Raw genomic sequence first — 26,427 nt, forward strand, 5'->3', positions numbered from 1 at the left:
GTAGTGGGCAAAAGAACGATGGATTTAACCCAGATCTCTTGACTGGGGGAGAATGTCTGCATTGTCAGAATTCCGTCCATCATTTGTTTGTTGTAACGCTTTTCGCCCTAAGTGGGATGGGTATTCCCAGACGTGGGACCCGTGCTCACTACGCCACTGGAGTCAAGCTATCCTGGCTGATGACGGCTGATAGCCAGAAACCGGTCCTAGGATGCTTGATTCCGGTCCAGGGAAGACATGGCTTGGCAGTTCGGGCTGGACTGTTCCCATGAGGCACAGGGTCAAGACTGATTTGCATATGGCCATGTCTAAACTGGGGTGGTGTAGTGGGCAAAAGAACGATGGATTTAACCCAGATCTCTTGACTGGGGGAGAATGTCTGCATTGTCAGCATTCCGTCCATCATTTGTTTGTTGTAACGCTTTTCGCCCTAAGTGGGATGGGTATTCCCAGACGTGGGACCCGTGCTCACTACGCCACTGGAGTCAAGCTATCCTGGCTGATGACGGCTGATAGCCAGAAACCGGTCCTAGGATGCTTGATTCCGGTCCAGGGAAGACATGGCTTGGTAGTTCGGGCTGGACTGTTCCCATGAGGCACAGGGTCAAGACTGATTTGCATATGGCCATGTCTAAACTGGGGTGGTGTAGTGGGCAAAAGAACGATGGATTTAACCCAGATCTCTTTGACTGGGGGAGAATGTCTGCATTGTCAGAATTCCATCCATCATTTGTTTGTTGTAACGCTTTTCGCCCTAAGTGGGATGGGTATTCCCAGACGTGGGACCCGTGCTCACTACGCCACTGGAGTCAAGCTATCCTGGCTGATGACGGCTGATAGCCAGAAACCGGTCCTAGGATGCTTGATTCCAGTCCAGGGAAGACATGGCTTGGCAGTTCGGGCTGGACTGTTCCCATGAGGCACAGGGTCAAGACTGATTTGCATATGGCCATGTCTAAACTGGGGTGGTGTAGTGGGCAAAAGAACGATGGATTTAACCCAGATCTCTTGACTGGGGGAGAATGTCTGCATTGTCAGCATTCCGTCCATCATTTGTTTGTTGTAACGCTTTTCGCCCTAAGTGGGATGGGTATTCCCAGACGTGGGACCCGTGCTCACTACGCCACTGGAGTCAAGCTATCCTGGCTGATGACGGCTGATAGCCAGAAACCGGTCCTAGGATGCTTGATTCCGGTCCAGGGAAGACATGGCTTGGCAGTTCGGGCTGGACTGTTCCCATGAGGCACAGGGTCAAGACTGATTTGCATATGGCCATGTCTAAACTGGGGTGGTGTAGTGGGCAAAAGAACGATGGATTTAACCCAGATCTCTTGACTGGGGGAGAATGTCTGCATTGTCAGCATTCCGTCCATCATTTGTTTGTTGTAACGCGAATTCATATACTGCAGCGCTTCAGCTTGACATTGAGGAGGCGCTAATAATGTGTGATAATTATATTTAATGCGGGGATGCAGGAACTTGCCTTTAAATGCATTCGACTAATGCGTGATGCGTGGCACTTGGCAGGACTGTCATTGAAAACCAGTGTCCCAAAGCTGAAGTCTGTACTTTCTGCTGGAGAATGTGAGGATCTGCGTAGAGTCTATAAGCCGGTCTGCTGAAAGAGGGAAACTGTGTACAGGAGAAGACTGTCCAGGAGAAGCAGCCCAACACTTGCCCGATATGGGGAAAAAAGCAGAGAAAATGAGCGACTATGAGAGAACAAAGCCAGAAACTACATGTGCGTTGGGGGGGTACCCCAGCCCGCTGACTTTTATTTTTTCTGTGTTACACTTTCTAGTCTCCAGTCTCATGGTGTCCTTCCTGCAGGTGGGTTGAGAACCACCAAATGTGGTGAGCTTGTCTGCAGGATAAGTGGGGGTGCTGGTCATGGTGACTTGAAGATGATGTGGCTGGCAAGAGGAGCCAATAGAATACCATCAGGATGGTGGTGATGTGATCACATTTCTTCAGGTCCTGGGTGAAACGTGCTACAGTATGTTGGATTCCCTTAAGGAGGGCCAGTGTGGAGACCGGGAGGCCATGGATTAGGGCATATTATTCAATGCATATGATAAAGAATGAGGGCTTAAACACCAGTTTCAACTGCTATAAAAGTGCCAAGCATCTTGTGTGACTGGCAGCATGCCATGGCACTGAAGTGACTGGTGCTGCCAGAGTCGCAATTCTTCATCGCTGCCGAGGTACGAGCCCTGATCAGCCCAGAGGCTACTGTGTGAGACACCACACTGATATATCAGAGTTGTCAAGATCTGAGCAAAGCCTCTGCGCCTTCCGCTGGGGAGCAGGACTGCTGCTCTTGTTTGTCCTGCATCACCCACATTCCAACAAAAAGGACACATATAACCACCGGGCTTAAAATAGTGACTGGAAGGAGAGACTACACAAAATTGTGACTTTTTCGGAGTAAACCTAATGAGGTGAAAGCAAACTGATCTGTCGTGTTCATCTACGCCTTGGGATCAGTGAACTGGACATGTGCCTTATCAGTTCCTTGTCCCAGGTTACTCACCAGGTATAATGACATAGGGGACCTCCATAAGTCCAGGGAGGGTACTGAAGGGTGTACTGCCTCGCAGAAGATCGCAAAGAGGATTACAGTTCTGTGCCTGGATTTCCTTAATGCGCTGTGTAGTATTATGTTATGCTGTGTGAGTGTGGTAACTTTATTTGATTAAAAATATAATCATAAAAGCAGGACATACATTACATATACAGAATAAGTAATTAAAATGACCAAAGTGATATAAAAATGCGAGTTTAAACTATGCTGTGTGATTCAAGCACTTTATTTTAATCCAAGAGATAAGCACTGGGTTGGACAATACCTCATTGTGTCTCTTTGTTGACTGTTGAGTTCTGAGCTTTTGTCCCCCGGAACTACCTCCCTGAGAAGCCTTTGTACCCGGAGAACCAAGTGTGGAAAGGATGTACCTGGCCCAGTTTGCAGAGCCGTAATAAGATGGACCCAAGGTCACCAGTGACTTTAACAACCACAATTTGGACAAAGTTACCTCTTTCTGCCCTCCTCCCCGAATGACTGAGTGTTCTCATAAAGCCAGTATCAAGTCTCCCTAGTCCAGATGATCCTTCATGGTTCGATATCTGGAATGTGTCATCACTTGCAAACTTCCAAAAAAGAGCTACTCCTGATATTCCGTTTGACCTTCAGCATGGCTGGCAGCATCCTAACAAGCTTTCAAATCTATTCCCTACTTCCTCAGAACAGCCTTCGCGCCACGTGCCATGAACTCTTTCTGCAGTTTCAGCCTTTTTCTCCCCACTTACTTGACCATCTTGGTGTGGTGACTTTTATAAAGATTTGTTTTACGTACACCAAGCCAGTTGTCCATGGCACATCACCTCTTCCCTCCTCACATGCATCCTACAGTCATCCTGTAATCCTATCTCAGTCTGCTGGAAACGGGTCTGTGCCACAAATATTTGCCTAAACTCTTATTTTGGAATGCTTCCCGAGTCCGCTCTGCTCCGATCCAACTATAAATTGTCCTTTTTATCCATTTGAATATGAACCTCACTAACTATTACACACTAGAGGGTAGCGCTCCCAGGTGTATACCTATTCCCACCGTGCACAGCATGTACATTCTGGGTGAAAGGCAGCATGCCACTATGGTGGCAACATTCCGATAAATAAAATATGATCTAGCTGAGCTTATTTCAAATCCTAGGGAATTGTTCTGTCATTATTGCAGAATACATTAAACATATTACTGGAGCTAGTTTACATACTCAATTTCGGCAAGTGGGAAGCACCTTCCGTGTACTCATGTTTGCTATGCGAGTGATGCTACTTTTTAATCTGTTCAAAAGTGTATTGCTGATGGTAGTGACACCACCTCACTGCTATAGGATGATATTTATCGATAATATGTTCCATGCAGCAAGTAGGGAGACTGAGGATAACTTGATATACATTTAAGAACTGTATCTGTATTTAACATTTTTGGCTGATTCTACGGCTATCTAACAAACTGAGCAAAACCAAAGGGGATGATGGATGGAGTGTTGAACATTGCAAGCACTCACCCCCAGTCACAGATCTGGGTTGAATCCATCATTCTTTAGCCCACTCTGCCACCCCAGTTCAGACATGGCCATATGCAAATCAGTCTGACCCTGTGCCTCATGGGAACAGTCCAGCCCGAACTGCCAAGCCATGTCTTCCCTGAACAAACTGTTCATACGCTTTTTCGCCATTGAGAAAGTTTTTTCTGCGAAATACGTGTCGGCTGATATGATTAGAAATATATGCCTACTGTTGATCATTTACTGAACCTTGGGATCAGGCCGGTAGTCACTACGTGATCAAAATTAATTACTAAGAAGAAAAAAATATGACTTTTTACCTGTAGAAATTCTGTCATTTGTGGGGGATAAATGTCAGATAAATATAAACGCAAGATCACTTAAATAGCAAACAGGCGTACATAGGAGGTGCTGCTTCCCACTTGTTGGAATTATGTAGGTAAACTCAGCACTAGCAGTCCTGGGGTTGGTAACTGGTGTAGGTCAATGCACCAGGTATACAGCTTTGCACCATTGTCTATGTACTCAGTTAGTCAGGATAATAAGAGTGCTGAGTGCTCCTAGGCTGTTTGTTTATTCCTAAAACGTCCTGTTACTGTATCAGATACTGTGTCTTTGGTCCCGCAGGGCTTACTTAATGTTCTGTTAGAATGTTCTTTTCTAATACCAAAAAGACTTACTTTTTTTAGTAGGTTTGCAACACTATAAAACTGATACCGGTGCAAACGGAAGTTCGTGATTCTATTGAACTCACTATTTACCTTGTGGCATATATGGGCACTGCTTCTATAATGTTTTATATGTGGTATTTCTGAATGTAATAATTGAATTCCTGCTACATTGTTTTATTCTACCACCATCATCGTTTTCTCATTGGGTAGGGGGGCTGGCGTTGTCTTTCTTGGAAAAATAGTTTTATCTATATTTGGCTCTTTTTAGTTTCTCCTCTCAAACCTGGAGCCTCCGGCTGCTCCTAAGTGCTGGGCGAGATGTGTCTCTCCTTGCTTCTTATGGTTTTCCTCATCTATGTATAGAAGAGAACCTTACGCACACCCCGAAGTGCCTTCTGTAGCCTTAATTGAACCAACTCCTGCTTTGTTTCTCCAATCCTTTCCTGCCTATGCAGTATCCAGTTTACCAGAGGCTGGGAGTTATAGCATGTTGTTCCATGACCACTCGGTCTAGGGCGAGCTATAAGACAAGAATATGTTCTTGTCAAAGAGGTGGCGGTGCTAGTGCGGTGGGCTACTTGAGTGATTTGTATGTTGAAGTGCCATAGATTGCTGCATCTGCTCCAGAATGCTTGATGTGGTTTTTGTTGGTTGTGGCGTGTGTTCTAGGATGCATGGTGTGTCTGATGTGGGTAGGTTGTGCGAGCGCACACACACATTCATCTTGGTTTGTTTATCCGTTACCTAGAATACATCTGTGCGGCAGTACCACATTGCGGTTGTATCAGCCTGTCTTGACTCCTGTGACAGTGGCGAAACTTGCAGCCCAAATTCTCCTTGATGCAAAGCGATATTGGACAGTTGGAGATCCTTATTACTATATATTCTTGCAGAGTTCATTCATTGTGCTGGCAGATTGTTTCTCGTTATCTTGGTGCTTGGTTTATTGCATAGTTGTCATATCATGACAGCTTTACTCTGCTGGATATTTGTTTAATTTTTCAGAAGACAAATCACTGCCTTGTGGAGAGTGTAGGACGCATGGTGCTTTGCCACAGCAGGATCTTGGGATGTCCATCGATGATCCATACCTCTTTTTCTCCTCAGGGTTCAGCTGCCGGTAAAGGATTCACTGATGGCTCCTACCAGGGCCAGAAGCTTTTCAGCTGCCAGGAAAACGGCGGTGTTATTGTGCCCATCAGCCGCATCGAGCCAGCAGCCAGTCCTGCTGGCCAGCAAGACATGCTAGGAGAGAGAATGCAACCTCATGCAACCTCATCCACAAAGGCGCAAGTGCCGGGCCTGGAACTGGGTACCCGGGTATACTTTAAGATGGGAGAAGAGAAGCCTCTGGGCACAGTTGTGTTCTGTGAGCCGCTTCCCACCAAGGAGGATCATGGGGTTTACGTGGGTATATTACTGGTGAGTAATTTGTGGTAATATACAAGTACATCAGAAGGTTCTTTCAGTTTGCTTGCTTTGACAACATCTAGGGCGCTTATTAAAGCCTGCCGAGATGTCACTGTCCCACTGCCCCATTCTTCCAGGCGTTGACAATTCTAACCTACTAATCCTGGTTTCGGGTTCTGGAAGGATGATCAGCACATGCCTGGCTGACCAGACACCGGTCTGCTGCTGTTGAAGCGGCTTGGATCCTCAGCCGAGAATGCGAGGGAGAGCTAGGCTGTGGTGTAGGAGACGGAGGGAAGTTGTGTACTCTGCGTAGTGGAAGCAGAGGTTGCAGTGCTTGTGTAGTGGATAGACTTTCCGTGGCCCACATGATGCTGCTGTGGCTGTCTACCTATTAGGCAGTCATTTAAGCTGAGGGCTGTATATTCGGGCCTAGTGTAACTGCTGCTGCCCTTTTCATAGTGATAAAAGTGGATTGGCACCAGGAGGCTAGCCCAGTGTATTCTGGCTCAAAGGGTGTTCTAGCCCCATTTTTGAGTGAAGCTGCAGTACAGTGGAAACCACTGCGCGCTTGAAGTAAGGCATGTTTTTGGTAGGCTGGTTATAGGATTGCAGGTCCAAGTTCATACAATAGTGGCTAGCTCAGTAGTCCCCTTTTCTGATGCAGGGCTATTCATTTTCTTTATTAACTAGAACTCATTCATTTTGGCTGAGGTACCTGCAGAGCTCAACATGTCTGTGATCCCCAGACTGGTGATAAAAGACATATCTCAGTTGCTGAAGGGAGACGGGGACATACATGGTGTAGGGTATCATGCTGTTTCTCCAGGGGATCACAAATACTGCTCCAGTGATAAACTGTCTACTGTACAGGTATCCTCAGCCAGCTAGGCTTTGCAGCTACATGATGAAAGTAAGAACTAAACCAGTTTAACAAACAATAAACATAGTAAAAATAAAATGTTTACAAGGTCATCATCATCAAATATTCTTTTTTCAGTTATTTTCCATAACCATAAAAGAGTACATTAAACATACATGTAAATAAAATAATAAATAAACGCTGTCTACAGTTAAAAATAGTTCACAGTAGTATTACAAAAGGGTCAAGGAACAACGTGCCCATGTGCAAATGTGCATTCATGTAAAAAACAGTAAATGACAGTGAATCGATATAATCCATGCAACATGAGCAACATACAATTCATGAAAACCCTTTGAGCTGGTCAAAAGTCATCATAAATCAAAAAACACCATATCAATTCATATTAAACACATCAGATCCTGCAAATAAAGTGCATTGTGTAGAATATATATGTTTTGTCACCGAACAGAAGACTAAGTAAATCATTTCCCTGCTTGCTTGCACAAGCGAACTGCAGAGGAACTAAATTTGTACACCATTTGACATATATATTCTGTTTTCAAAAGCTGTTGGTAATACAGGGCCAGTCTGCATTTCCTGATAGGGCTTACTAATGGGACAGTAAAATGTCTCTGCGGCCTAGAATATAACTGAAAAAAAAAAGTGGCCCATGTTCTGTTTAGAGAGTCACAGGTACATAGATAAAGCCCAGAGTCACAGTATGCCTTTCAAGGCTATGAAACCAACAGGTGTGCTATACTAAACCTGTACCTAACAAGATAAAACCTTTCTGAATGGCTGAGAGGGAACAGTAACAAGCATTGGCATAGCCGATAGGTCTCGCTTTTGAGACCTTATAAGTGTTTAGCCACGCAACAGTTGATGTTGTTACACCAAGGTTATTGTGCTGAAGTTATCCAGCACAATATCCTTGGTGCAACAATATCAACTGTTGCGTGGCTAAACACTTATAAGGTACAAGATTTAGCAATGCAACAGGTGATGTTGTTGCACCAATGATATTGTGCTGCAAAACTAAATACTTATAAGGTCCCAAAAGCGAGACCCATTGGCTATGCCAATGCTTGTTAAAAATGTTATCTTTTAAACAGGTTTGCTCATTTTCCACCTACTTTCCATTCCTTTTTCTGCAAAACTATTTAAATATTTTACTTTCTTCACACCGCTCGAAGTGTGACAAAAGTCGTGAGAAAAAAAGTGTAGCTTACGCTGTAAATTGTGGGATACATATATTCCATAAATGTGGACATTAGCAAACTGATACATCCTTGTCCACGTAAATCAAGTACCAGAAGAACAGAGTACGCAGAGTAAAGTACACAATACAAGGTAAACGCAGAGCACGTGCTACACGTACCATCCAGAGGACACAGAATGGGTGAAGGAATGAGTGGGCGTGGAGTTTGTTAGTATGATGGATGGGGGAAAAGGGATGAGTGGATCTCAGTGGGAGAGAAATGGGGAAGAAAGAGGGCAAGAAGCAGGTGTGATCGATGGCTGGCGGAACAAGGACTGAAGAGTAAAGGGGGTGAAGGTGAGTGAAGGAAAGAATGGGCGTGGCTACGAAGGATGTGGTGAAGTGGTAATGGAGGACACAAGGAATGAGGGAGGTGAAGTATCACGGTGAGGATGGGGTGGGTAGTAAAATGAGGGCATGAATGCACGAGGGAAGGAGCGTATGAGGGGCGTGGAAGTGAGATGGGGACCCACTGAGGGCTGTGAAGGCAAGCTAGGACTCAAAGAATTTTGGTGTCTGAGACAAATGAGTATGGGAGGGCAGCGAAAGTGGGTGTGGGATGGAAGATATGGAAGAGGGTTAGAATACATTTTCAGGGTGAGGGATAAACGGGTAGTGTGGAGCGGTTTCGGAGAAGTTAAGGGTTGTGAAGTGGGCGAGGAAAGAATCTATGGCGTGGGGGTGAGAGAGACCTTGGGGTTTGTAGGGAAGCCGAGATGGGTCAAGAGAGGAAAGGCAGGGCCGAGGTAGGAATTTGTGGGCGGAAGTAAAGACTAAGTTAACATGAGTGGGCAGGAGGAGTGAGGGTGAGGGGAAGACATATGGAGGCATTCATTGAAGTTGTAAAGGGAAATCAAACCAAGCAAAGAGGTGGAAGTGAGAGAATACAGATGTGAAACTGCTGGAGAAGGTTTGCAAGAAAGGAGGCGAGAGAATGCAGGCAAAGGAGGGAGTGCAACAAGAGGAAACCGGACAGGTGTAGGCTGTAAAAAAGGGGGAGCATGATGGGGCGTAAAGGGTGTTGATGTAAAGAGCAGGGCACACAGGCGAAGAAGGCTAGAGAGCGAGAAAGAAATAAAGTGGGATAAACACAGAGGAGGTGGTAACAGAAAGGGTGGTGGAGGGAGAGCCACAGAGAGCTAAAGAAGAGAGGGGAGTATAGAGGAGGGTACAGAGATACAGAAAAGAGCTGGGAAGCTGAGTGAGGAGGCAAAAGAGTGTGGGTTGGGGGACTCAAAGATAGAGGCAAATCAAGGCAAAAATTGAGGAGGGAATGGTACAAAATGTGGAGGAGTGAGAGGTGAAGGTACAGCGGGAGATGAAGGAAGTGGGGACAGTAAGGGGTCGGGAGGAGTGAGTTAAGAGACAACAGAGACATTATTGAAAGAGGGGAGGAATGGTAAAAATCGAGGAGAGAAGAAAAGTGAGAGGAGCAAAGTGACAGAGATAGCAAGAGGCAGAGATAACAAAAGACAGGTGCATGTAAAGAAATCAGGAGGGAGCTAAATTGGTAAAGGGGACAGATGGGGAAGAATGAAAATAAAATGAGACAGAAAATATTCGGCGGAATCCACCCCTGAATGCGAGTGTCCAAAAGAGGAGGGGGCTGAAGAAATGGAGTGGAGGAGGGCACGACAGGTGTCAAAGAGGCTAGGGGTGAAGAGGGCCACAAGGGTCTGGTGGAGGAGACTAGGGGAGAGACTACTGGTAAAACGATGAAAATGAACACCTGGTTATAGAGTGAAAGGGCGTGAAGGTGAGGGTGTGTTGAGGTGGGCTGAGTTAGCAAATAGATGGTTCTACCACGGGGAATGTGACGGAGGCAAGGGGGGGCACATGAGAGTGCAGGTGGAGGGCAGGAGGTCCTAACGAAGTTTGTGAGGGAGAGCGGTTTGAGGCGAGAGATAAAGATGGGTATGGACACGGTCTGGTCAGGATGGTTGCTAGGGGGAGCCACAAAGGGGAGAGTGCACAAGAGGCGGGGTGGAGGTTAAAGTAGACGGCTGGGGATCCGGGAAAAGTCTACTGAAGAAAACCAGTGAACGAAGTAAATGGAAAAGGAGCGGCTAGTGAGGGAGAGCAGTGGGAGGAAAGAGTACGACATGGGAGATAATGGTGAGAGTGGGGGGTTGCATAGGAGGAGGCTAGCGAGATGCAGGGGGGAGTGAGCGCTGGGGAAAGGAGGAGGCTGGTAGAGAGGACACTGCGGGGGGGGGCAAAGGCTTGTGACAGAGCATGGGGAAGGAGAGTAGGCATTTGAAGCAGCGCGAGCAAGAGGGCGGGGGTGGAGGGCGCGGGAGGAGGCCAGTGATGGAGAGCTCATGAGGGCAGAGAAAGATGCACGTGGAGGCTGGCGAGAGAAGGAAGGGGCAAACAAGGAGGCTTTGGGGGGAGAACGGAGATCAACGCACAAGAGGGGGCTGGTGAGGTGAGTGGGTGGTGTGAAAGAGCAACGTGGGAGGGTGCAAACGAGGTGGCACTGAGGGACAGCAAGAAGATTAATGTACAGGAGTGAGCTAGCGACGGAGGGCAGAGAGAAGAGCACGTGAGGTGGCTGGTGTGAAAGAGCAGCAGGAGAGGGGGCAGAGAGGAGGCTCTGAGGGAGAGGGAGAGCGACAGCTAAACGGAGATGAACGCACAAGTGAGTCAAATCAAGAAAATGGTAAAGAATCTACGTTCCAGGGAAGAGACAAACACAAGATGGATAAGAAAAGCCATCAAAAAAGAAATATGTAAATGCTAATGACATTAAAGCCAACCAAGGGTAACCAATGGGTGGACTAAAAGCCAGTGTAAGTTCTTGGTAAGCCCACAGGAGGTCTTCTCCAAACAGGTACCTGGGGAGCCACCCCAGCATATATGCACAGATTAAGGATAGAAATTAAGTTCAGGCACGGAAGGTCAGCTATAGCGAAATGTCTACAAATTATCACCACAGCAAGGAATAAGAATTCAATCGGTGTTATATTACAGTTCAAAGCCTCACTACTTCTCTCTCCATTCTCTACTTGATTTAGGTTCTTTGCTTGCGAATTATGAACGAAGCTACCTCATTTACATCTGAAAAGAACTATATCTTTCTTTAATGTCTTCCATCGAATTTCTATAAACTTGACTAGCCCCATGGCAGCTACTGCGGTGCAAAATAAAAGAGTGACCAGGCGGCCCACTCTAGACTGTGAATTCCAAGAGTGTTTGTAGTGAATACATTTGAGCACTTTGACACCACATTTGCATTGACGTACATGCCATTCCACAAGTGCATTTCGAGACATTAAGTCAGGACGAGTCAAAAGAAAACATGCCTTGTCCCTTGGAATGATGAACACAGTAATATGCAAAAATATGTTTTAAAAACTAGCCATTCATGCTTGATCGTGCATAAATTCTATCATGCATACAGAGGCGTGCTTCAGACGGATTCCCCGAGACTAGGAGAATACATTGTATACATCAGCTGAATTGATATCCTGATGACCTTGACTCCAGCAGCGCTAAATAATTACCCTGAAGTCAGTGACTCTCAGCGGGCACGCTAATCAGAATGACAAACGAAGAAAAAGAGTAGATAACTAGGTGAAGAAGAATCTAGACCTTCTACGATACTGGTATTCTCCTGTGACTGACACTGAGCAGTAATCACGCCATACTGTTGGACATCGGTCCTTTCACCTTTAATTGGGCTGTTATACATCCCCAATGTCCTGAAGAAGACCCGACATGACCATATAGAACAACTGGTCGACATAGGGTCGAAACGTTGACGGTTCCACAGTCCTGCACCAACTGGAATCCCTTGTATATACAGATTACAGGATTTGTGCCATACAAGGCTCATTACCTATCCATAATTTAGCCGAGGACTTTTTGTGTAAAAAACTTCCTTTGTATTTTATTGATATTGTAAATATTCACTTCTTCACAACCACACAGAGTCACCTTATTCACTTTGTCACTGCGTCGTTGTTTTGTAAATATTATTGTATATACAGCCCGTTCTCATTTTTTGTACATTCTAAAGGAGTTGATGAATGATTTAAAATTCAGATGAAATACTAAAAAATAAATTGTTACGTTTTTTGAAGTATTATTCATTCTTTAAGATTAATTGCTTGCTAGATCATCGATTGCTGTGTTTATGTTCAATTGATTTTTCTTCATTGTAAATAATATTTACCCTACGGAACCATTGTTCATATATATTTACAGAGCACAGCAAGCAGCTCTGCATCATATCTTGCCATGCACGTGCTGATACAAGGAATCACAGAATGGAAAAATAATCTTTTTTTAAAGGGAATTCAGAGACATGGTAAGATCTTATTTGCTGGAGAAACTTGCCAATCCAGTCCCTGCCCCAAGTGGCAGACACCAAATGTTGCCAACCACACTGCGCCTCATAATAACCGTAGAGCCCTGGAATGTGCCAGCCCCTTCGGGAACAAACAATGCCCTGGCTTCATTAGAATACAGCTGACATTTGCAACAGCGCACACACTTCCCAAGCGAACGGCAGCAGGGAAAAGCACCCCAAAACTGAAACAAAAATGCCAGCAACACGGGCCTTAAAAAACACACACAGAAGAGTAAAAACTTTCACTCATGCTTTACATTTAATTATACACAAGTATCGTGAAGGGAATGGGGTTTTACATGTATTTTTCTAATATTGTTTTCTTTTAATAATGGCCCGTTTTAGACATGAAGGAGAAACGCTTAAAATTATAAACATAGGATGCCTATGCACACGTAAGTGAATAATACTGTGTAAGTACAGACAGTAGTGGAGAGAACAAGACTTCAAAAAAACACTTAATGAGTACAATAAAGTGTATCTTTCTTGTTTTAATATGGATCCGTTGCCCAGCCAGTGTTTCGTCCGGGTGTGAACCCACAACTTCTTCAGGGCTATCAGGCGAACGGGGAAAGTGTAAATGATCTCTCCGCCGGTTGTAATTCCGTCCCGGCTGCGCGGGAAAAGTGAGTATGAGGCACTCAATATATGTTAAAACGGGTAAGTACCCCTTCAAAATAAGGACCTGTAGAACGAGTACGCCACGAAGTGAGTGGGAATCAAGCAAATCAGGCTGATAAGTGTTTTTTTGAAGTCTTGTTCTCTCCACTACTGTCTGTACTTACACAGTATTATTCACTTACGTGTGCATAGGCATCCTATGTTTAACTGTTTTAGACCTCGGACTACTTGGGGGGTTTAGGGTTTGTTTTCCCCCCGTCCTATTTGCACCGTTAGATTTCCACCCTTAGACTCCTACGTACACACTAGTGGGCGCCATCGCATACCGCAAATCTTAAAACCCTTCACAAGTATTTCCGCTTAAAATTATAATTGGCATTTTAAACAATTTGTTTTAGCATTTTATTGACACAAACAAACAACTCTTCACCCCTCCCCCAGTCCCCTCGCAGCACACTGTAGCTAGCCTGCCTGCAACTTGCAATGCTGGCTTCAATGTAGCAGGGAGGCAAGGTGCAGTTTAAAAACGTGATACGTCCAGGGCGAAACGGCCGATGTTTATGCGCACAATAAATCACAGCGAACAACAAACAAAAACAAGCACTGGCAAAGCCAAGAGGTCTTGCCTATTTGAGAACTATTGGCAATGTCTTTTAGCCATGTTGTACGGTATTGTGGCTGCCACAAGCGCTTTTTTACCATCCTGCGTCATAGCGCTTGTTTAAAAATAACTTTATTAAGGCATCTTTTAAAAAAAATAACTTTTAGCCATGCTGCACAGCAGCCACGCTTCTGTACAACATGGATAAAAGACCATGGCAAAGCCCATAGTTTTCACATAGGCAAGACCTATTGGCTTTGCCACTGAGGGAGGGAAAGCAAAGCCTTGAGGTTTTTAGAACAAATGAGAGGGGGACTGGTGCAGAGCGCACACTCCGTCTAGCTCCTCGCAGAGCTTTTGGTTACCTTTTTGGATGGACTTGTAACACTGGAGATGCTGCTCCTTGCCACCGAGTGCTGTGGGATGTGAAGACACCCCGGACGGACGGAGAAAAGAAGCAACCCTATGCTAGTCTGAGGGTAGCGCAGCACAGGGGCTAAGCAGGAATGAGCTCTTGCATAATAAATAACACCTACTACATGGCAGAGGGGTTTTCAGGAATCTTGCTGCTAAAAGAAGTTGCAGACCGGAGTCGACCGAATCTTGAAAGTCCTCTAATGCATGCACACGGACACTGTGACAGGCCGATGAGGAAGAATTTGACGTTAAAAATAAATTAGCAGCATCACAACAACAAACAAGCATTGGCCATGAAAATCATCGCAATCACGATCGCTGTGAAAGCGAAAGTGATCGCGATGACGCAGAAAAGCGTTCCTGAGTGCTGCTGGCTGGCCTAGCGCATGGCGGCTGCGCGCGTGCACGCTCACGTGCACGCAAGCTCTAGGCCAGCCTGCAGCACTTAAAAAAACTCACATAGAAAATGTCTCTCCGAGCAGCGCATGCGCGCTGACTCAGCGAGATCTAAAAATGGTTCTATGCATTTGGTGCAAACCAGCAGAAAGTATTCCTCAACTCTCTTCTTGCCCCTTTCCATGCGCTCATTATTCAGTTTTAACGCAGATAAAAAATCCTTTTTAGCTGAAGTTTTGGGATTTTTGCAGACAATTGCGGATTTCTGAAGCAGTCCACTCTCCCTACTTGTTCTTACTGTTTTTTTATGTAACCGAGCCTCGTTATTGTCTGCGTATGATCTAGGCTCATACAGTCTAATATTATTGCACGATTAAGTGCAGGCTCTTCTTTGACCCACAAAGAATGCCACAGCATTACAGGAGCGATTTTTAAAAGATGAGTCAAGGGAATTAAGCCTAATTCAATTTCGAATTATTTAGCTGGCAAAGTCTTGGGAACTGCCAAAAGACGTCTAAGGAATGAGTTTTCTGCTACCTGTAAGCATGGTGGATTGCAGAAGCCCCACACTCTCCCCACTTATAAAACAGAGCATGATCGCGCCTTATAGATGTTAATAAGCGAATCTATGGGTCTAGAGCCCACTTTCATTGCAGACGTAACTAGTGCCTCTACATTTCGTTCGTAACATCTTTTCCTTGAATCCACAAGATGGTGCCAAGTTCCTTTCTGATCAAAGGCAATAGATAAATACGAAAAAGTTGGGACATAAGACAGTTTATCACCAATAATAAAAAGGGATTTCAGAGAACGGGGAGAGTTCCCGGTCACCATGACGTAGAACTTAGTTGTGTTGGTTTTTAAGCCAAGATCACACATGAAGTCATTGAATCTACTTTAAAGCATTTTCAAGCCCACTCCAGTTCTGGACATCAACACACAATCATCATCGTAGAGCAAGGATGGCAAATTTCTAGAACCCACCCCTTAGAACGTCAACCTGCCCCTGTCCAAGGTAATTTCCAAATCATTAATGTAAAGGCAAAATAAGAAAGGGGCTAACACACACCCTTGGCGAACTCTACAATTAATTTTAAAAGGGGAGTAGAGTTTACCATCAACTCCATATCTGACTCTGCCACTTGCATCTTGATGCATCTGCACTAAGAAATGGACCAGGGGGGATCTATCACCATATTTAACATTATCGTTAGCAATTTCCCTCTATCCACCCAATCAAAGGCGGATGTTAGGTCCATGAAACCTAGATAGAGGGTTCCATTCTTATCTAGCATATGCGTACAAGGTAAATAATAAAATATATAAACAAAAAAGGCCACCAACGACAGACAAGGGTTAAGCACTTAAATTCCCAAGTTTAGTATATTCAAAAGTTGGTGCATCCACTTCCAGCATCCGTCGTTGATAGATGCTATAATGATCCAGGAATTATACAAGCAGAGGGAAGGTGCACTCAGCACAAAAGTCATTCAGATCCACAAGTGTTGTCCATTAAAACATTTTTTTAAAATTTATTCCAAGTAGACAAATACAACCGGCAAACAGCCAATGCGTTTCGTCCCTTTTGCCAAGGAACTTCTTCAGGGCTAAAGGTCAAAGTGGCACGGCTAATTTCACAAGGACAAAATATCAATAGCCAGAAAATCCATTAGTTGTAGAGCAGTGTTTCCCAAACTGGGGTCCGAGGACCCCCAGGGGTCCGTGGCACATTCCCAGGGGGTCCTCAGCCAGCAATTTTAAAAGCCCTGCAAAGTTCTTTGTGAAATTAGCAGTTTTCGAGCAACTATAAAAGTGTCAAGAAAATGCCAGTGATTAATGTACCTGCTGGAGAGAGATGAGAGTTTTGTCCAGTGGCAGCTTTGACTTATCTAATGTGACACAGAGAGTTAATATGCCTACTGCAAAGAACATGTACAATGCATTTTAAAAAACAGTATTTTATGTGCATAGGTCACAGAGATTCTTTCGTCACTGTGCAATTCATAAGGGACAATCGTAATCTAGCAGTGTCCTTTAAACGGTCATCAAAGAGCTGCTTGGAAACTGCATGGTAAAAGTTAGCAACATATGTTTATTCCCAGTCTATCATTATCCTGATGCTGCTATGTTCCCACTTCCTGCACATGAACAATTTTGTAATGCTGTTTTGTCACTTCTATGTGTGCTGCGTAATTCAGCACACATGGAAGTTACAAAACGTCATTTTTATTAAAGATTGTTTATGTGCAGGAAGGGTCACCTTCCTGAACATAAACAATCAAAGGTGTTTTGCTTTTTCCGTTGGAAAAAGTAAAAACGAGGAGAAATAAGGCATTTCTCCTCATTTCGCTAAGTTAAGACCAGGTTTTTCATGGTCTTAATTTGGGTGCTGTCTCCTATTTAAGCTGACCTTGTAAATAGAGGGCAGCATCAAAATCAATGGGTGTTGGAGTGAAACGCCCACTGTAACTCCCACTGCCCACCTTTTTCACGCTAAGCATTGCGTGATAGGGGGCCTTATTTACAAGGCAGCTTAAGCCACAAGAAGTGGCTTAACGCTGCCTTGTAAATAAGGCGAAGCCCCTATTGCCAAAGGAACATCGCTAAAAGTGACGTTCCCATGGCGATAGGGACTTGTAAATATGCCCCTGAAATCCTTAGTAATTCGAGTATTTGTTTTGTGTGCACATGTGTTTTTATTTTTTTTTAATTACTGTTTTAATGTTTGAAATTTAAATCCTACAAATTGCTTGGGGGTCCCCGGCATTCAGTGGTGACTCAATGGGGGTCCTCAGGAGTCAAAAGTTTGGGAACCACTGATCTAGACCATCACATCCAGCGTCCCTCTACTTAGGTTACTTCTCTGTGTGCTCCTATTCCTGCTTCTTCAGATTTACGACTGTTCAGTGTATTGAAATCATGGAGTAAGCTCTCCTCCAAATTAACAGGTAAAATTGATATTAATTCTTTGGAAGGCTGTGCCACGCTCATGTCAGCCGATCCACTGCCTCTTGGCATATGAGACTTACCTTGTGTGTTTGGGCCTACTCGTGACCTAATGGTGTCCATTCCAGGATTATTGTGAGCATCTCTGGCATACATGGCCCCTTATCCTAACATATTTTAACCACTAATTATAAGAACAAACCACTTTGTGTTCTACAGCTGCCATAAAGACTGACAATCTATGTTTAAAAACCCCTGAACGTACTGGGTCCAATAGCTCTATATAAAATGATGATCCTGCCGCGGTTTCTATACATCTTTCAAAACCTGCCACTCCTCATACCACGGTCATGGTTTCAGGCCCTGGGCAGGAAAGCAACCTTTTTCCTGTGGCACGGGTCCAGGCCCTGCCTTTGCTCACTGCCAGTGCACCCCAGATGACTGTGACCTGGGTATGACAAACTTCTACTATCTAGCCTCTCACCTCCTAGTAATTCATGACTCGTTTAATGGGGGCTGGTCAGATCCCGCCCACCAGTAGGAGCAATTTCTCCTAGGATTCCCTCACATACTATGCTCTAAGGCTCCCCAATCTCCAACGCCATACCTCTAGTAACAAAACAGCTCTTCTATCTTGGAAGGCCGCCTTATGCCACACTCACTGGGAAACCAAACTTGTGCAATAAACACCTCTCTGGCATGGCACCTGGTTGCAGGAGGTAGCAAAATGTTAGTGCTTTGGGAGATGGAATCTTATTGGTATTTCACAACTAGGCGACATCTGGTCGGGGACAAACATGCGGTCTTTTCAAGAACTCCAGACCACTTACGTCCTTACTAATGCACAATTCTATAACTATCTTCAATTGAGACACGCTCATCAGTCCCATGCCTCGCTGACTGACACTCCCCGACTTCAGCCTGCTGGACGCTGAACACTCCTTATTGGTGATCTGGGCAAAGGTGGAATCTCCACAATTTACTGTACTTTGATCATCAATACCCCCGGCACTTAAGACCATCTCAGAACACGATGGAAAAAGTGAATAGGTCCCCTCGAGGATGATGACTGGTGAGATGTACTCATAGCACTCAGGGTTATCACAATTTCTTCCAGATTGTGATTGGTCCATACGTTCTTCCACTATAGTGCTTATCTCTTTCTGGCTAGACTTCACTGAGCAGGCCTCCTTCCTGAGCTCACTTGCCCCCGCTGTGGTGATGCTACTGCCGACTTATATTACATGGTTTGGTTGTGTCCTAAAATTCAGTAGTTCTGTTCTGCAGTGGTGGGAAAGCTGACTGACGTGCTGGGATAGGAGGTCATCCCCTCACGCTTAGTGCTTCTGCTGGGAGTCCTCAATGACTCTAGGAGCACAAGGGCTCATAGTTCCTTCTTGGCCATGGCCCTTATGGTCGCCAGGGGCAACATTGCCACTCGCTGGAAATCTCCCATCCCTCCTACCCTCTCGCAGTGACGCCGGGGACTTGGGCTGGTGTGCACAACAAGAAAACCGGTTTACATGGCCAGAGGTTGTTCCCTTAAACATGATCGAGTTTGGGGGAAATGGCTGGGCCAATTAGCCTAAGGTTCTGCCTAGGGACTGTGGTGCTGCTGTTGTTTTGTACTACTGTATTGTGTCATTTGATAGTCAATGCCTTGATCAAACGCTTTATAGTCTTCTCCGACAAGCTAATTTTGTGGCCTGTTGTTTTTCTCTATGCAAAGTCAATAAAATCTGTTTATCAAAGAAAATAAGCAGCACTTAAAGGTCAACAGAGCAGAAGTAGTATAAAGACGTATTGCGTACATATGCAGGCATTTGACAACAGCGCTCATTACAACCTCTTCACTTATGCTTCCATTCTCACTCTGCCTTCATCCTATCACTTTTTTCATTTCCTCTCTCCTTGGTTCCATCATTCTCTAAACTTCCATTGAGTTGGTACTTAACCATGTGTTATTTAGTTTAATCTTCCTACTTGTAGACTCCCTCCTGGCTGGTGCTGCATCGCTCCTCTATTCGGGCCTTCAACAGGATTCCCGGTATGCCTGAGACCTAGTTACAGTTATTTGCATTTGACACCTGTACGTTGTATGGGAAAATACTTTTAACAAATACAAAGTATCTTGCGGCATCATCCCCTGCTTATTGCGTCCTTTCCTTTTAGGTAGTGAAATAGCTGTACCCTGGTTACTTGCCAAGATGCTGTGCCACAACCTTTGGACCTGTCACCCTGGCCGGGTTTTCCCAAAACCAATGTCTGTTTGGTATCTCAGTGACGACTTTCTAGCTTGGGAAGCCTTACAAATCTTAAATCAGTGGGGTTTCTAATTATGATACTTTTGTACAGCAATTCATGGCTTTTTTCGGCAAGAAATACACTTGATTAGCTGCTCATTTGGTTTACTTACCTTACTTTAAGGACCCAAGGATTTAGTTGCTTAATTTAGTCATTATCAAAAGCTGATGGCAAAGTGGCCTGGCTTAATAAAACAGCAGCATTTAATCAAAGGCTCAGAGATGAGTTAGAAGGCCCTGTCATTAGTCATTCATAGGTCCACCATCTAGAGTATTAACAGATCTAACCATACGGATTGACGCTTAACTAAAACAGTGACTTTTGTAAAGCAATTGGTATACAAGATAAACTTCAGCGAAGGTCTTGACAGAATCAGTCAAAGAGACCTTAAGTACCACAGAATAACCTTTGCGGCTGAGAAACATTAGGAAATATTTAACTGAGGAAAAAGATAGGAGATGAAGGGATAAATCGGGTCTGTATAGTGGGAGGGACATTTTGTAAGAGATTGTTCAAAGTTGGTGGGATACACAGGACTCGGTCATGAAGGACAAACCCAGCCTATTCAGATTCAGAAGTTCATCCTGATCTTTGAAGAATAAACTAAGGAAATTCCAGTTGTCGGTTCAATTTACCATGACGCAGGGACTCTTAATCATATTGGCTTGAACTGATTCTTGGGCTTCAGGCTGTTTTTTGGAGCAAATCTTTCTTAGTGAGCATCATTTGCCTGAAGCTATTGGCATCAATAGTGCACTACTTACGTCTGTGGATATGTACTGGAAAACACCATATATCGCCAGTAGGTAGTTATAGTTATCACCTAATTTCCATAGGAAAAGCGTTTTTTGATTTGCCAATATCTTTAGCGCCGTTTGACGAATCTAAGAAAAATTTTCAAAACTAATGGCCCGTTCCGGTCAGCTCCTGTCTAGAAAGTTTTGGGGTGATTCTTTAAGCGGGGGCCGAGAAAAAAGGGGGCCTGAAAACGTGTTTTCTCTGTGTCAATTTCCATAGGAACTTTTGTCGTGGCTACAGCCCAAACTGCTGAACGGATTTACACCAAATTTGGCAGAGAGGTAGCTCTTGTTCCAGAGTGTACTATTTGCTTTAGATGGTGTAAATCAGTTCAGTAGTTCCTGAGAAATGTAAAACTAAAAAATATCGATATCTGGTGACTGAGGAGGAACTCACCAACCCTCCCGATCACGAGGTTCATTCTAATTGGCTGCCAACACTCCGAACCAGGAAGTGTTGGCAGCCATCTTGTAAATCCGTTCAGTAGTTTCTGAGAAATTTTAAAATAAAAAGTATCGATATCTGGTGACTGAGGAGGAACTCACCAACCCTCCCGATCACGAGCTTCATTCTAATTGGCTGCCAACACCACAAACCAGGAAGTGTTGGCCGCCATCTTGAGGAAAACAGTAAAAAAAAAAGATAGAAAACAAGAAAAGTGGGCAGGGTACAAATACCCTGACCACCTAGGCCTGCTCAGGGGTTGCCACACGGACCCCCAGGCCCCAAAAAAGCATTAAAAAAAGAAATTTGGCTGTAGTCGTGCTGGGTGTACGAATCTGGCAGAATTTTTTTTCTCAAAACAAAGCATAAACTTCCGCGCTTCATTTTCCTTAAGCCCACGGGTGGGCCAGGTCCCGGGGGCAATCCACATGTATGTAGTGGGGGCCCCTGCAGACCCAGGGACCGCCACCTCCCAGGGGCTTTTTAAAAAAAAAATGTGTGGGGGACTCCTGCCCTCCTACACTGCCCCGGGGATTGCCACCTCCTCAGCGCATTTCTTATTATGGGGTGGGGGGCCTCGCGGGCCCTCCCATACCCCGGGAACCGCCACCTCCCCGGGGCTATTACAAATATTAAGTGTGGGGGTACTCTAGCCCCCCACACTGCCTCTGGGACCATCACCTCCCCAGGGCACTAATGATTTAAATACGGGGGTCCGTTGCGGACCCCCGGCCCCGGGGACCACCACCTCCCCGGGGCTATTTTCACATTGGGAGGGGGGCCCCCCTCCCAGTGCCCTTCATGGCCCTGGGGACCACGATCCCCCAGGGCCGACTCCGGCAATGTCCTCTGGTGCCCACCCCAGGGATATTGCAGTTTGCAATGGCAAAGGCAGGAGAACGGCTCCCGCCCTGTCATTGCAAACTTCTGCTTCGCTTCATAGAAGCAAGAGCAGAAAACCTGCTCTCGCTTCCATGAAGCGAAGCAGATTGCTTTTGGACAAGGGGAGCTGCATGTCAGCAGCTCCCCTTGTCCAAAAGCAATCTGCTCTTGTTTCTTACTGCACCAAACGTACACATTTCTGCACCCCTCTTGCCGCACCCCTCATCACTATTTCTGCACCCCTCTTGCCTCTTTCTGCACCCCTCTTGCCTCTATCTGCACCTCTGTTGCTTCTTTCTACACTTCTTTTGCTTCTTTCTGCACCTCTTGCAAATTTCTGCACCTCTTGTCTCTTTCTGCACCCCTTTTGCCTTTTTCTACTCCTCTGTTGGTTCTTTCTACACTGCTCTTGCTTCTGTCTGCTACTCTCTTAAACATTTCTGCATCCCTCTTGCCTCTTTCTGCACCCCTTTTGCCTTTTTCTACTCCTCTGTTGGTTCTTTCTACACTGCTCTTGCTTCTGTCTGCTACTCTCTTAAACATTTCTGCATCCCTCTTGCCTCTTTCTGCACCTCTGTTGGTTCTTTCTGCAATTCTTTTGCTTCTTTCTGCACTTCTCTTGCTTCTTTCTGCACTTTTGTTGCTTCTTTCTGCACTCCTCTTGCCTCTTTCTGTACCTCTCTTGCCTCTTTCTTCACCCCTGTTCCCTCTTTCTGCACATCTCCTGCCTAATTCTGCAACTCTCTTGCCTCTTTCTACAGTTTTCTTGCCTCTTTGTGCCACCCTCTTGCCTCTTTCTGCACATCTCTTGGTTGTTTCTGTACTGCTCTTGTTTCTTTCTGCACCCCTCCTCCCTCTTTCTGTACCCCTCCTCCCTCTTTCTGCACCCCTCTTCCCTCTTTCTGCACCCCTCGTCCCTCTCTCTGCACCTCTCTTGCCTCTCTGCACCCCTCCTGCCTCCTTCTGTACCTTCTTTCTGCACTTCTCTTGCTTCTTTCTGCACTTCTTTTGCTTCTTTCTGCATGTCTTTTGCCTCTTTCTGCATGTCTCCTGCTTCTTTTTGCACGTCTCTTGCACATTTCTGCACCCCTCGTGCCTCTGTGCGCTCCTCTCTTGCCTCTTTCTGTTCCTCTCTTGCCTCTTTCTGCACCCCTGTTACCTTTGTCTGCACCTCTTGCCTGTTTCTGCAACTCTCTTGCCTCTTTCTGTAGTCCTCATGTCTCCTTCAGCACCTCTGTTGCTTATTTCTGCACCTCTCTTGCAAATGTCCGCACCCTTCTTGCCTCCTTCTGTACCTCTTTTAGATCTTTCTGCACTGCTCTTACCTGTTTCTGTACCTCTCTTTCCTCTTTCTACCACCCTCGCCTCTTTCTGCATATCTCTTGGTTTTCTGTACTGCTCTTCTCTTTCCTCCTTCTGCAACTCTTGCCTCTTTCTGCAGTCCTGTCGTCTCCTTCTGCACCTCTGTTGCTCCTGTCTGCACTTCTCTTGCCTCTTGCTGTACCCCTCTTGCCTCTTGCTGTACCCCTCTTGCCTCTTTCTGCACCTCTGTTGCTTCTTTCTGCACCCCTCTTGCTTCTTTCTGCACTCCTCTTGCTTCTTTCTGTACTCCTCTTACCTGTTTCTGTACCTCTCTTTCCTCTTTCTGCCACCCTCGCCTCTTTCTGCACATCTCTTGGTTGTTTATGTACTGCTCTTCTCTTGCCACCTGCACCTCTGTTGCTTCTTTTTGTACTTCTCTTGCCTCTTTCTGCACCCTCTTGCCTCTTTCTGCACCTCTGTTGTTTCTTTCTGCACCTCTCTTGCCTCTTTCTTCACCCCTGTTCCCTCTTTCTGCACATCTCCTGCCTAATTCTGCAACTCTCTTGCCTCTTTCTACAGTTTTCTTGCCTCTTTGTGCCACCCTCTTGCTTCTTTCTGCACATCTCTTGGTTGTTTCTGTACTGCTCTTGTTTCTTTCTGCACCCCTCCTCCCTCTTTCTGCACCCCTCTTCCCTCTTTTTGCACCCCTCTTCCTGCACCCCTCTTCCCTCTTTCTGTACCCCTCATCCCTCTCTCTGCACCTCTCTTGCCTCTCTCTTTCTGTACCTCTGTTCCTTCTTTCTGCACTTCTCTTGCTTCTTTCTGCACTTCTTTTGCTTCTTTCTGCACATCTCTTGCCCATTTCTGCACCCCTCGTGCCTCTGTGTGCACCTCTCTTGCCTCTTTCTGCACCCCTGTTCCCTTTGTCTGCAACTCTTGCCTGTTTCTGCAACTCTCTTGCCTCTTTCTGTAGTCCTCTTGTCTCCTTCAACACCTCTGTTGCTTATTTCTGCACCTCTCTTGCAAATTTCCACACCCTTCTTGCCTCCTTCTGTACCTCTGTTGGTTCTTTCTGCACTGCTCTTACCTGTTTCTGTACCTCTCTTTCCTCTTTCTGCCACCCTCGCCTCTTACTGCATATCTCTTGGTTGTTTCTGTATTGCTCTTCTCTTGCCTCCTTGGGCACCTCGGTTTCTTCTTTTTGTACTTCTCTTGTGTCTTTCTGCACCTCTGTTGTTTCTTTCTGCACCTCTGTTGCTTCTTTTTGCACTTCTCTTGCCTCTTTCTGTACCGCTCTTCCCGCGCCTCTCTTGCCTCTTTCTTTGATCATGTCATTAGGGAAAAGCATAGACACGCATGCATACCTTCACAAACTTAGTCAGACTTACAACAGTGATATGCTTAGGATTGCTGTTTTATATTTGGTAGGCCTAACATTCTGAGCAGTCGATTAAAAGTGAACCTTCAAGAGAAAAGTGAGGTTCAAGACATCTTCGGAGGAGGATTAGTGATTAAGGTAATTTGTATGTGTATGTTGTAAGGTACAGTCAAAGTAGGCCTCTTTCTGCACATCTGTTGGTTATTTCTGCACCTCTGTTGGTTCTTTCTGCACATCTCTTGCTTCTTTCACATCTCTTGCTTCTTTCTGCACATCTCTTGCTTCTCTCTGTACTTCTGTTGCCTCTTTCTGCATTTCTTTTGCTTCTTTCTGCTCCTTTGTTCCTCTTTCTGCACCTCTCTTTCCACACTTGTCTTGCTTCTTTCTGCACCTCTCTTCCTCTTTCTACACATGTTCTACCTATGTAGGCATAGTTAGAAATAAGCATTTAAAAAAACCTTAGAAATTCACTGTAAAAAACAGAGGTTTCAGGGATGTCTTAGTTAGGGATTAGCATTTAAAAAAACCTTAGAAAGTCACTGAAAAAAACAGAGGTTTTAAGGACGTTATAGTTGGGGATTAGCATTTAAAAAACCTTAGAAATTCACTGGAAAAACCACAGGTTTCACGGACATTATAGTTAGACTGACATTTCACTCAAATCAGAGATATTCAGCCGCTATAGTTAGCTGAGCTAACTATAACTCACGCCCCCGCAATGCACTGCTGATGATGTCACATATTACATCACTCTTGACATGGTCAGTGACATCAGTGATGACATCACTGATGACCTCTCAAATGACATCACCGATGACATCACCCACTTAATATCTGATGCACCTACTCACCCCCTAATATAACCTTTCATACACCCACTCTGAAATACAGACTACCATTCTCGAAACCATAGACACACCAATAGGTTAGTACATACCAACTCACATTCCTAGGTCTACACACACATCCACTCACTCACCCATACAGTCATTCATACATGCAGTCACTCACCAATACAGCCACTATTATATGCACTCATACACCCATACAGACACTCACCCACCGCCACTCACCCATAGTTAGACACACCTAGTCAGTCACACAAAGAGTCAATCAAAATGCCATTTACTCACCTATACAGTTATACGCACACCACCCCACTTATTAATACAGATACTAACACATACTCTCATACAATCACTGACACAAGCACACACTCATCCACTCTCACAATCACTCACTATCACATAGAGTCACTTATATACTCCAACTCACATATACTGCCATTCACATATGCAGTTACTCACACATATACCACTGAGACATTCATTCACTCACCAACACAGCCATATGCACACTCCCTCACCCATACAGCCCCTCAGACGCACTCATGCACCCATACACCCAGTGAATCACCCACTCACACATCAATGTCAGTGGTGTAACAAAACTTGAGGGGGGCCCTGTGCAAGGTACATTAGAGGGGCCCCGAAATCAGGAGTTCTCGGGCCAGAGAACTGTGCTGAGGCGGCACCCCTACAGCTTGGGGGTCCCCGCAGGGGCTGTGGGGGCCTCTGTTATGCCACTGGGGTAGAGGAGGAGACAGAATGTGGAATAGTCCAGAGCTGCTGGCTGGGGAACCAGGTTTGAGTCACAGCAATCGGCTCAACATCAACAGTGAATCTGAGCAAATTACTTAATCTCCCAGG

The 26,427-nt window shown here is 45.3% G+C and overlaps 1 protein-coding gene across 1 annotated transcript in view; it reads left to right on the top strand.

Annotated features, from left to right (window-relative positions):
- The window catches only part of LOC146871466 (ubiquitin carboxyl-terminal hydrolase CYLD-like), an 832,861-nt gene that overhangs the window by 510,863 nt on the left and 295,571 nt on the right, over positions 1-26,427 (top strand). The window contains exon 2 of the mRNA XM_085651077.1: positions 5,850-6,164. Within this exon, the coding sequence (XP_085507203.1) occupies positions 5,850-6,164 (315 nt within the window). The remainder of the gene's footprint in view (positions 1-5,849; positions 6,165-26,427) is intronic.

This window comes from Triturus cristatus, chromosome 1_1, assembly GCF_964204655.1.
Source record: "Triturus cristatus chromosome 1_1, aTriCri1.1, whole genome shotgun sequence".
Classification (NCBI taxonomy): Eukaryota; Metazoa; Chordata; class Amphibia; order Caudata; family Salamandridae; genus Triturus; species Triturus cristatus.